The 12,930-nt window shown below is 45.3% G+C and overlaps 1 protein-coding gene across 1 annotated transcript in view; it reads right to left on the reverse strand.

The window, feature by feature from the left end:
- plcb1l (phospholipase C beta 1-like) overlaps positions 1-12,930 on the reverse strand; it is a 46,300-nt gene that overhangs the window by 15,151 nt on the left and 18,219 nt on the right. The window contains exons 4-10 of the mRNA XM_086099855.1: positions 7,080-7,220; positions 6,595-6,674; positions 5,469-5,522; positions 5,007-5,082; positions 3,516-3,616; positions 2,431-2,597; positions 272-418 (exon numbers count right to left, since the gene is read on the reverse strand). Of these exons, the coding sequence (XP_085955981.1) occupies positions 272-418; positions 2,431-2,597; positions 3,516-3,616; positions 5,007-5,082; positions 5,469-5,522; positions 6,595-6,674; positions 7,080-7,220 (766 nt within the window). The remainder of the gene's footprint in view (positions 1-271; positions 419-2,430; positions 2,598-3,515; positions 3,617-5,006; positions 5,083-5,468; positions 5,523-6,594; positions 6,675-7,079; positions 7,221-12,930) is intronic.

The raw sequence follows: 12,930 nt of genomic DNA on the forward strand, positions 1-12,930 counted from the left end.
ACGTCTTTTCAGACTTGGTCTAGAATTGGCTGGTACTGAATGAGTTAAGGAAATTCCCAATCAGAGGAGCCCCGGTCTGATCCACTTCAAAAGAGAGCGGCCGACAATGAAATTGAATCACTAAAAGAAGAAGTCTTAACATCCATTGAAGTGAGGAGAAGAAAATGTCTTTTTCTTGCAGTTACAAGGCACAGCAGAAAAGTTCATGAATAACAATGAGGGTGCGTATGTTTGTATGTTTACGTGCGTGCGTGCGTGCGTGGGCGGGTACCTGTGAGGTAGGTGTTGTGAGAGGAGTTGATGAAATAGTGTGAGAGGGGAAAGGTCATGTCTTCACTCTGGTCCAGCTTCTCTGGGGGGATGATGCTGTTCTCCTCGCCGTTCAGGTACCTGGCGAAGCCCTCCACCGAGATCTGACCTGCACAACCAACTGGAAATCAACATTCTCACGGGGGGGCGACCAGAAGACAATTTTCAGGATTTTCTCATGCGTTCTGCCGAGCACGCGCACACGCACATTCTGATGTGATGCTAAATATGCAAAGTGATGCGTGCGCTTGGCGGGTGCAGCAGGCCACTTTACGCTAATTAATGCAGTGCCGCCCTCTGCAGAGTCATTTCTCTAATTAACGATGGGCTGTCGTCTGTGAAATCGCAGCTTTCGGCATCGTGGCGGGAGGGGGGGGGGGGCTCCCCTGGCCACCAGGAGGTTCTAACCCCTCCAACTCTCCAACAACTACCTCGGCGTTCCCAGGAGACAAAACAAGGAGAAACGGCGTTCACGTCGTCAACATCTGGAGGTGCTCGCCCCAAAGGAGGCAATTTTTACCAGTTCAAAATAATCCGATTTCAACCGCATGAAGTGATGAATGAGTTTCATGGCACGGGTTCTTGAAATCTTTTTGCGGGTCTCCTCATGATGGACTTGTCGACCAAATTTGAAGTTGTTCAGAGAAGGGACTTCAAGCGCTGAATTTTCAAACTCAACAGAATTTAATGATCCCTTATTAAGTGACATAAAGGCTTCCTCCCAGTGAAAATAAAGACGAGTGGTGTCTTTCCCCCCCCATCCCCCCATCCTTTAACAATGTTAACATCCAAGACATTTCAAGAGCTGCTAAAATGTATGAACTCGACGCTACTAATGGAGGAAGAGGTATGGATAAAGCAGACGTCTGATCCCGGATTGGGAAAGCATTGCATGTGCACCTCACTGGGCACAATATTGGCGCCGCAGTCTGATGCAGTGGCAGGCAAACCTTTGGGCTTGAGGGGCCCCATTTGATTTTTAAATCAAATAATAATTCATGCTAGTATTTATAAATTATTGCAGATTTACATGGGCATTATTATCATTAAAAGTGGAGCACATGTCAAGGCAGAAATACAACAGGGAGTGTCCTTGAGGGCAGTGAAAATGGGGCGTGCGGACGAGTGCGCGGATCCCTCTGCCAAGCAGATGGCTGCACTTCTCTTCCGGTGGGATAAATACTTCGCGCGGGGCAAAATATGTCATCTTTGGGAGTGGGAAGGGCGAGCTTCCAAGGAGCAGGAGTAAACACACACCAGAGATTACAGTTGAAATAACATGCTTTAGGGGTGATGAGAGCAATTTATTGCCCAAGCCTGATGACATAAGATACCAAATATATCAAAGAGATTAAAAATAAAAAATAAAAACATCAAATAAGCTCTGACACCCGGGACAAAAAAATTGGTTTGGCTTGTCATGAGAGGATCGATACTATCACCGTCTATCTTTCTATGTTTCCATCTGTCGACCCATGCATATATATCTCTGTTCCAGAGATTGTGCAAATTGGTCTGAATGGTAAATTTCCAGGATTAAATATTCATTCCTAGCGGTTAAGAACTGCAATAAATGATTCATATTATTCCGTCATGTCACTATGGAAAAAAAAAAAAGAAGTAATTCTTGACAGAAGGCGTCCTAAAAATACATACTCCCGCGGAAAAATGTGTGGATGCCGACACCACGAGAGAGATGATGTCTCAGTGCTTGGCAGCGGTCTATTGATGAGTAGATTTCCGCAGATTATGAAAAGCCTTGACCTTGATGGCGGTTGAGTGCGGTTGCTCGTGCGCAGGCCGACACCGGCGAAGACTTGAGAGAACTTCATGATTCACGGCGGCGCGGCCATCTCGCCGTTCATTCATGAATTATTCGCTCACTCGTCACTTCTGATGGCGAAAAAAAAGCGGGCAGGGGCTCGCGTGCGCTTCATCATACACCACCTTGAGTTTACTCGCACTCCTTTCAACCGAGCAGGCGGTCCAAATCTTGTAAACATTGCTCCAAACGTTCCCCCACCGATGATTGATAACTTTTGATCATACAATTGACCAAGAGATTTTGTCCCAATACGAAGCAAATGGACCATACACGCTCTTGGATGAATCCCTACTCACCGTTCTGCGCGAGCGCAGCGTTGGGTTCGTATTTATCCAGCAGCTGTTGGACCTGCTCGGGCTTGAGAGGCGGGTACAGGATCTCATTGAGTCGGGGGTCTCGCTGCTTGCTGTTGATGAACTCAGTCATCTGCTCCACGCTAAGGTACGGGCGACTCTTTGCACCCCTGAACCGCAAGGACAAGAAGGGGGAGACTTGAAGAAAACGTTTTAATCTGACAATCAGACATTTAGCAGTGTTTACCTCATAGCAATGTCTGGCTCACCTGGGGCTTTTTTTTTCTTTCTTTTCTTTCTGCGCTTTTAAGTGATCAGCAAAACTCACAAAATGGAGCCCATAAATATGGATTGCATTAGCCTGATTATGGAAATTTAGAATGCACATTGGAAGCGTCTGAAAACATGACACCGGCGACGTTAAGAGAAACAGAAACACTTCCTGTCTCGCTCTTGTATGCATTTGAAAAGGACATATGCAAATTCGGCAATTTTGACGATGAAATCGTAGACGTGATTGGATTAAAAAAAAAATTGACACTAATTTGAAATAAATGTATTCATTTATGCTTCAGCTCTAATGGTACGTTCCTGGCAGAGACTGTTCCTGACTGTTCAGCGTCCTTGACTGCTCTCATCGAATGCCGTGAAGTTCCTTCTCTCTCTCTCGGAACAACCACAGCCTCGAGTTTGGCATCATTCAAAAGCAAATAAGGTTCTTGCCATGTCCCAAAGAACAACCGTCCCATAAAAATTAGGTGGGGGGTAAAGGATATAAAGGTTCTTCAAAATTAACAGGGTGCTAAATTTCCCTTTGAATGATGCAATCTCCAGTAAAGTACATGGCCCGAAAGCCTCTGTGTACGATCGTCACGAAAAGAGAAGCGGGACAATGAATCACCCGCCTTTTGAGTCTCCAAATAGACTTGCCCTTTATCCCACACAATCTGCCAATGTTTTAGATTCCCTCCTTTTTTTAAGGTTACCAAGGCGATGGCTACCCCGCAAACTGCTTGTTTAAAAAAAAAAAAAAAGAAAAAGCCAAGAAATAAAGGAAGAAATAAAAGAGAGAGAATTGAACATCTTACACATCTGAAAAGATGTGGTCCAACTCGGGCCGGGCGCAGATGTTGCTGAGGAACAGATTGTACACCTCCAGCGTAAAGTCTTCTTGGGGTATGGAGTCGTTCTGCAAATTTTTGGAGGGGGGTTAAAATAAGCAAACTGTTGCATCATCAAACAAAATAGAACTTGTAAACCTCTTCGGGCAGGAAAAAGAAAGTGGAATCCAGCCATTCACGGCCGCTCAAGTATGTAATCGCCGAGAACATATTTAAATAGGTAGGCGGAAAGTAGTTGTACTTTTACTGTTTTGAGATCAGCACAGCTTTTGAGTAGAAGATAAAGACTAGGCAGCAAATTTCAGCTTCTGCTGTCAAAATAGGGAACTCTGCCCTCAATATGGCGAATGAGTTAATTAATCAAGAAATGTATTCCAATACTTTTGTCCATCAATTGATCCCGAAACGGGTCCCAATCATTTAGTCCAGAGTCGATTAATTTTTTTGAAGATGTATCCCAATGGCCTGTACGATCCATCTTCTGTTCTACGGTTATCATCACACTGACACACAGGCCATTGTGTGCGCGGGCGTGTGTGTGTGTGTGTGTGTGTGTGTGTGTGTTTTAAGGATTAACAGGCGTACCATTTAGATGTAATTACGAGCCCGCAGGAACAGCAGCAAAATCCCGATAGACTATCACAAGGCAACACGTTTGTTCCTGCGGCTCCTTGTGCTAATTAGCTACTGCTCGCTCTACATATCTCTATACACACACATACACACGTGTGAGCATAAGAGCGAGCGGGTTTGTATTCCTTGGTGTTCGCGGTGTTTGTATTAAGAGGCCATTCATTAGGGTTCACTTTACGACGCGTCTGCGCCGCCATGTAAGCAGTTGCCGACACTTTGCAAACATCCAAACTGTCGCTTTCAGTTGATGGGGGTGGGGCGTTGTTAACGTCGTTCCTCGCTAATGAAAAGTTAGTTTTGCCAAATTTTGTGTATTTGCTTTAAGGACATTTCTGTTCTAGGCGATGATTTTTTTTTTTCTTTCTGTTCTGGTTTAACCTAAAACAATGACGCGTTTTGGCGGCCTTAGCCATGTATTTGCTAAGCACTCCACATTGAATCCTCCAATTAAGACACTTTAAAAAAAACAATAACATCAAAAACAACAACCAAAAATAAATAAATAAATTAAAATGATGGTCATGACTCACGAAAACACTTTGCTAAATGCTCACTAAGTACAAATCCATAATTGGAAATCAATGCTGTTGATGGGACGGAGACACTACTAGCTGGAGGGTTGGTGTACACTTGAGGGGTTGAGGTGACACGTGAGGAGGGTAAAAATAAAGCAGTTGCATCAGTGCGGCTCCCTCGGGTGCGCTTGTGTCATGACAAGCGAGGATGACTCAGACGACGGCACTGACGGACGCGTGAAAATCAAGAAGAAGGAGAGATGAGGACAAACAAAAAAGGGAGAAATAAGGAATGTTTCGGGTGTCTCACTCTGCCCGAGGGAAGGTTGCAGTTTTCCAACGCCGTCTCCACTCGCTTGCGGTCCGACGAGAACACCCTGAAGATGCTGCAGGGATGACACAAAAACATCAGCCGAGAATTTGACAATTGCTGACCAAGACAGAGAGCATGTAGGAAGCATCTTATGAAAAACATTATTGCCACTCTGAAAGACTTTTTTCTTTTTGTAATTTGTGTCAACTTCTAGTCTCTTTGGCCCTTTGTATGCAAGCAGCTGAGACAGTCTCCCCCTTCCATCCCGCATGCGGTGTAGCATTTATAAACAAACGTTTAATTAAAGGTTCGAATTAATTAGCTCATTCCACTCAGAAGTGTATAAACCCTGGCTCCCTGCACACTTTTAACGCCAGCCATATATATTCCCTGAAAGCACGACCATAAACCCTGCATGGGAGAAGGATGAAGGAGAATGAGGATGAAGAGACGGCTTACTTCTTGACAGGGATTCGACCTTCAGGGTTCAATTGCAGCTTCAGTCGCGTGTATCTGCACACAATAACAACAACAAATCATTTCAATCGGGCTTCTATTAAACATGTTCTGTCATATGCCTGATGTACATAAACACTGGAAGTTACACGACGGTTTAGCCCGTGCAGGCTAATCCGAGACGGTGCTATAAATAGAAGCAACAAGAGCCGGGCCCTTAAGTGACTGCTGGCTAATAATTAATATCCACTACAGACTTCTTACGGCACTCACATTCTATTAATGCCACTGTTTTAGACACTTTTTCAAATTTTATATTGAATACAGAGCAGTGAGAAATGACAATGTATAACCAAACACTTAATTTTACACCTTTGCATAAAAAATATGTAGCTAAAGTAATCACTAATAATATTACATAGGGTGCACCCTCCCCATACCAGGTTTCGCCACCATCTTCGTGCTGCGGACTAATTAGCAAACGTAGTTCTTCAATATAAAGATTACAGCATTGAGGGAATACGAGAAGAAGTCGTTTGCGATGACATTTTGCTTGCACGTCTGCTGAAGCGATTGGTGGTATGCTTGCAACGCGTGGTCCCTCTGTGGCACCGAAGTGAACTCTGAAATTACCCTGATGTTTACATTTTTGACACAGTATACTGTGTAGGACTTACGTGTGTGTGTGCGCAAAACATGCAAATAGTTAGCATGCCCCACTTTTACACATTCGCACCGCACTCGATGACACAAGCCGACAGAAGTCTGCCCAGCGCGCGGTCGGTCGGTCGATGGCTGCTTTTATTGTCTCATAAGTCAATTTGCCTGCTGTCAGGAGAGAGGGAGAGGGAGGCATTCGTGGTTGAGAGCTGATCACAGATAAACAACAAATAGCCGCGCGTTGTTGGCGGATTCATATTTCAGGCCAGTCTAGCCGAGAGGAATCGAATCGTGCTCGGAGGTGACGTGGCGCTGACGGCTGTCTAAGACGTGCTATAAAAGTCATTGGCTGGGTTACTCAACACACAAAACACGAGTCAACTGGGGTTGGGTTTGGTGGTGTGTGCGTGTGCGTGTGCGTGTGCGTGTGCGTGTGTGTGTGTGTGTGTGTTGTGTGGAGATGGCCTACGCTTTTTCCAGGCAGGCCTCTCTGGACATATTTTGCACCAGCAGATTGGAAGCAAGAGCGAAAAGCTCCTCCGCCCATTCCTATGGGAAATGAAACACATACATCAGCCTCCAAAATAACAATAATAAGAATAAAGTTATAGTTATACACAAGTTATGCAAAAGACAGTTTGCGAGAATTGTCAAATGCAGTGGATTAAAGCAGCAATATGAAACAATTGGACCTTCAAATGGCATTACATTGAGATGGTACACTGGAGAATGGTGGTAGTTGTTGCCATGGCGACCTGCCTTGGATTACAGTATCATATAAGTGTACCAGCCAGGACAACATTGGTCTTGTTTAGCATTAGCGTGAATGCTAACATTTCTTTAAGCTCTGGGGTGCAATAATAAGTAAATGAAAATTCAGAATTATAGGGGGAACCCAGGAGCAATGAATTTGGGGATTGTTTCTTCAACTATTGCATGTGTGCTATACTCCACCTTGGCTGTCTCCTCCTGGAAGGCCATGAAGTTCAGGTACGTGATGTTGACCATGTCGGTACCACTCACCACCGTCAGCATCTTGTTCTCCATCTTACCCGCCAGCGTGCTGGTATCCAGCAGCTCGCGCAGTTTTGCCTCCTTCAACACACAGAAGACACGGCTGGGTCAAAAATGAAGGAGACAAAAAAAAACAAGACAAAAAGGTGTTAAGGACCATGAAAAGAGCAGCGCTGCAATGTCACATCACCGTTTTTGGTTTTGCCCTTTAAAAACATCAAGAGGTGAGAAGCAAGAGTGTAAGTGCTTGATTGTTGTGCCATTTAAAAGCTGATATGTTAAATGCTTGGGGGATGGGGGTGTGGGGGGGGTTACGGGTGTTCGCGAATATATAATAGCATCAATGTATCTCCACCATGCGGCCAAAAGTACTGTACGTATCATACTGTATAAACAAATGGATCTAAAACACTTCCCTGAGGAACGCCACGCCAAGTTGTATATGATTGTTACTTTGAATGGATTTTTCAGACAAATCAAATAGAGTTTTATTCATTCATGAGCACATTATGAGATGAAATACATTTTAAACAATCAGTCATAAAGGGAAAAACAGCAAAAATGAATGCAACAAGTATTACAGGACTTGAGACCTTGACGCAAGTTGGGTTAGGAAGGCACCATCATCCTTTGACAACAGAACCACTTGTATGTTTATCCCATCCAAACGAAAAGTTCCGTGAAGATCTATTACTTACTTGCGAGTACAACAAAATCCCCAAGAGCAATCGATACATTTAATTGACACAAACAGCAATTTCAGAGACGTTCAATGTGATGTGAAAACCCCCGAAAAACAATGCATTGACGCCAGGATGCGCATCGGGGAATGTAATTGTCTGAGGAGGAGGAGGCAGTAAAACAAATACACATTTAAACAGCTCATCTGCATGGAACACAGCCCATTAGAGAAATACAAAATACCTCTGAGGCGGGAAAGAGGAGGAATAAGACTCCCTCTCGCTTGTTGGACCAGCATACAAAACAGCCGCTTAATTAACAACGACAAAAGGTCTTGTGAAAGCTTAGCGGGGCAAGCAAACGAGCTGCGATAACTGAACAAATCAAACAAAGAGCTTTATGTGCTGCCTCACTCTTCCATCAGGCCAGGACGGGCAAAATGGAACCTCCCCATTTCCGGAACCCGTCCACCTCACTTTTCCCTTTTGGCCATCCAAGAAACAATCCTGAAGACGGCTGATTATGGCCAGGGATGCATCAGTCACTCGAACCATCAACCAACCCATAAAAAAAAGGGTGGGGGGGAAAGAAAGGCCACTTTCAATTTACTAAAACGCACTGCCGCTAGGAAGAAGCCATGGTGTGAGCAGACGTGCTGCCCTTTCGTCAACAATTGTATGGCAAACTGTATCGGGGGGGGGGGGTGAGCCCATCAAACTATGCTCGACAATCAAATGAAAAGCAGGAAGTACTTCCTTTGAAACGAGACAACATCTTACAGCTTCACACACCACAAATGTTTTTGTGGCAAAGTACTCAGGCAGAGCTAACGCTAATCCAGCCCTGCCAAAATAACTCGAAAACCTTCCGATTCACACCCTTACTTTTGCGGCACCAAAGCTTTCCCCACCACCTCCCCGCCCCCTTGCCTGCTGTGGGCGTGTAGTTGAGCTTTAAAGCTTCCCAACTGATCAAACAGCCTATTTAATGGCGCGGACACCTTTCATAACCCGAACATGACGACTGTCTCTGGTGTGAGCTCATGAACAACACGTACAAATCTCTGGGGAAGACGAAGAAGAGGGTCATTTTTATTTATTTATTTTTAATCAGGAGGGGGGGGGGGGTTCCATTCCCCATGATTGCACGGCAAAACCCCCACATACCGAAGGCTGCACGTTGGATCGCTCTCATAACTCAGTGTGGCCGCCACCCGCAGGGACAATTCATAGGTCACGGCCGGCAAGAAACACATATCTGACATTGACGGATGGGATCTCGAGCTTGACTGTCATTGGATCTTCCACAACCATTGGTTGCCAATTCTGCCGATTCATCTACCGAGGAAATGTAGTTCGACGCCCTAATCCCAGGGGTGATCATAGACCCCTCAGGTAGATAATGGGAAAAACAGACCATGCACCATATCCGAACAGATTTTAAGGCAAAGAACCACTCCATGGTAGGCTAAACCCACGTCTGAATTTCCACCAAATTATTCCTCAACGATTGCAATGTGAATTACGGCCACTGGTGCTTCTCACGTGACATTTTTCTAACTGACACTTCAGTCAGGAGAGAAGAAGACTTCTCATACCGCCCCACAAGCAGAAAAAACATTTATCTAAGCCATTGGCCTTGGTCCTGACAGAGAAAGTTGAACAAAATGGATGAATGGATGCTCCAATAACGAAGGGCCAGGGAGTACTTCACTTATGTCATTCTTCAAATGCCGGATGCTGACAAGCCGAATGTTGGCTCTGGGGGTAGATTCGTCTTGTGACGCACTCCAGAGCTGAGCAGCGTGAAAAATGTATTTTTCAAAAGAGCAGTTATACAACCGATGTAAGCCTCATCCTTTGGTCATGAATAATCCAATCACAGCCTTGTGCCAATTTAATGCAGTCATTCTTCACGAGGCGGCGCCGAAAAGCCGCCAAGGCGCTCGGATGCCTTCGGGGCGGCGACTTCACACATGAGATGCTTGAGTGTAACACGGTGTGGGCGAAATTAATGGGACCTATTTTCCACCAAAAGAAAGTGAAACCTGAAGAAATTATCTAGGGGAATGGGGGGGAAAAAAAGTCATGCTGGAACCCTTTCGCATCAGGGTTAGTCTAAAGGAGGGCTCGGCAACCTAAAATGTTCAAAGAGCCATATTGGACCAAAAAAACAAAACAAAAAACAAATATGCCTGGAGGTTGATTAGGAAAGCTTGTTTCACTTCTTTCGTTCACGCCAGGAGCCGGCAGACAACCAAAGTGACACTTCTTCCCGGGTGCACTCACTCAGGAAAACAATTTCATCGCCTCTGGGTCTTTGTCTGCCAATCACGGCGATCCCGATAAGTAAATCATCGTTAGCCGTCGCTAATCTGCCACAGAGGAGCTCGTCACTTACACTCCTTGTCGTCATTCTTCTTTTTGAGCCAGGGTTCTTTTTTTTTTTTTTTTTTTACTATTTTGGCGACGCAGCACGCGAAACAAGCACTTTGCATTATGCGGTTAATGCAGCCTCGAGTGTTTTGACGGGGCGCACGTGACGGCGGCGAGACTTTGAAGCTGCGGAAATAGTGAGGAAATTGGAACCTTTTACTCATAGATGGGAGTAAAATGAAACGTGCTTTTTCTTTTTTAATGTGCAGTTATGTAAGGATCTGCAATAATACAGCTCCATAAGCCCCTTTACAACATACGCTCCCTTTGTATCTCTTTTTATAAGCTGCTGCTGCCATTATGTGACACTGACATGACACATATCCCAATGGTGACTGTAAATCCATTCTTAGATTAAATTGAGGCTAAGGGCAACTGAGGAAAATTTTTAGAGTGCAAATAAAGTTTCAGAGTAAGCGACAGTGGGAAAAAAAAAATGTAGTTCCCGCTGAGTGTGCAGGCAAAGTCAGAGAGGCGGAAAGGGGCAAGAGGGTCGCGTCTGATGAGGTGGAAGCGCTCTACCTGCCGCGCACACTTCCTGCACGTCAACTCCATCAGTCTCAACACACGCGCATTCACGCACGCAAGCCGAACACACACCTCATTACGGAATCACACAAAACCAAATAGGCGAGACTTCATCTTCCAAGCTCGAGCGAAGGAGTTGCGTAACGACGCATGACGCTGCCAAATCCAAAGGCTGCAGAATTTCATCGAGGCGGCAGATGCTTGGGGAGGAGGGGAGATCGGGAACAATTACGGTTGTATTCTTTGTGCCGCCTCTAACGAGGAGGTTATGTGGAGTTTGCTTGTTGATTGTTTCTCTGCATGCATTCGTTACAAGACTTTACGAACCACTGGTTTTTACAAGATATTGTGTTTTAAAACGGCTTGTTCCTGCTTGGAAAATGATATGATTGAGTAAGACCTGCGTCTGTGTCGTAAAAGAAACAAAGAACAGGTGTGAGATTAGAAAGACAAAAAAATGTTGATAAGGACATGACACACGATACTTCACCCATCCTTAACTCATTCACTCCCAAAGACGTTTTAAAACGTCTTTTCAGAGTTGGTCCAGAATTGGCTGGTACTGAATGAGTCAAAAGCATTTCCTCCTTGTCGACGTGTCCTCGGTGTTCGGCTCCTCACATGCTCACCCACTCGCTCTGACTCATCCGCATCAATTTTCAAGCTAGACGAAGCCCGTTTGGCCCGAGCTGTCTGTCAAGCGGGTGATAGCGGGCACTTAAAACGGCTAGCGGGCACGAGAAAGCGGCAGGTACAAAACTACAGTAATTACGCCGCCGTCTTGCGGCGCACTCATTAACTCAAGGCGGCACAATGCTGACAGAATACTGGCAGCAGCGGTCGACTCAAACCTCTCCAAACTTAACGTGCCTGCCACAAAAATATTGTCGCAAAGGTTACAAAATGTCCACACGTAAAGCATTCAACGTGCTCCAGCGGAAAAACCGAGCGGAAACGAAACTAAATTTGAAACAATTAAGCTTTTCCTCATCAAATTCTGTCGGAAATGACGTCCGCCGTCTCCGTACTTGCGGCCTTACATACAGGAAATCTCCACTTCAAAAGCAAAACCTCTGCTTCCAGCTTGACTACATTACACCATCGAACACGTTGGCATCTAGTGTTGCTACACAGCCCCCTCGACTGCTGAGTAATGTGCCCCATTATTTAAAAAGAAGTCACCTCTGGTGAAAACGAATCCAAAAAAAAAGAATTTATGAAGGCAGGGATCTGCTTCGTGGAATATCGGGACACAGAAGGCTGTTTTGGCACCAGTGGAAAGAGTTCAAGGGGGGAGGAAGTGGGCATATGCTTCCACCATGCTGCACCACCAGTGGGTCACAGGCAACAGCTTGAGGGCTTCATTGTCAATTATTTACTCCGAGTCCCCATTGTAGACTCTCCCTCGGGGGGCCCCCCCGACTTTGCTCTGCTAGGGCAGTACTAGGGGCTCAAAAGGATTCTTTGCCAGTTGTTGTGTTTATATTTTGTGGTTGATTTGGACACAAAATGTTGCACTGTACCTCTGGACCGTTTGGATGTATGATAGGAAACAAACGCAGGACAACAGCGCACCACCAGTTGCACGCACAGACAACCTCTGTGGCCCTTTAAGTTGCATGCAGCAGTCAAGTCAAGAGAATAATCAACTGATCAACCGAATAATCAATTTTGCTACCCCTAACGCTGTCTGACTGCTTCACATCTATTTTTGCACCAAACATGCTCGTCATGTGGTCCACAGACGCCAACCGTTTTAACGAAAGGAGAGACCAACGGTCTGCAACTCCCCGTACGACCAACATGGTCAAAAACTGAATGAAAGACAAAGTTTGAACTGTCTGAGAGGCAATTTTGCCTTATGAAGACTATTCATCATGGCCGAGGCGCTTTATTGCCATCATCACTGTCACATCCTTAATTGGAGAGCTGTCACCTTGCTCCTGTAATATTTGCTTTTTCAATTTGGCAATGCGCGCAACAATCTGCCAAAATGATCAAATTCAGACCACCCGTGTGGCGACTGCGAGGATTTATGCATGCGGTGACTAGTTAGCAATTAGCCATTAGTAGCTGCTGCGTGATGAAGACATCCCGCTGTTTTGGACATCCTCGAGCCATCTGCCCTCACCAAGCAGGCTTCACAG

Source organism: Hippocampus guttulatus, chromosome 20 (assembly GCF_054856545.1).
Source record: "Hippocampus guttulatus isolate MCC_2025c chromosome 20, RoL_Hgut_1.0, whole genome shotgun sequence".
NCBI classification, from domain to species: Eukaryota; Metazoa; Chordata; class Actinopteri; order Syngnathiformes; family Syngnathidae; genus Hippocampus; species Hippocampus guttulatus.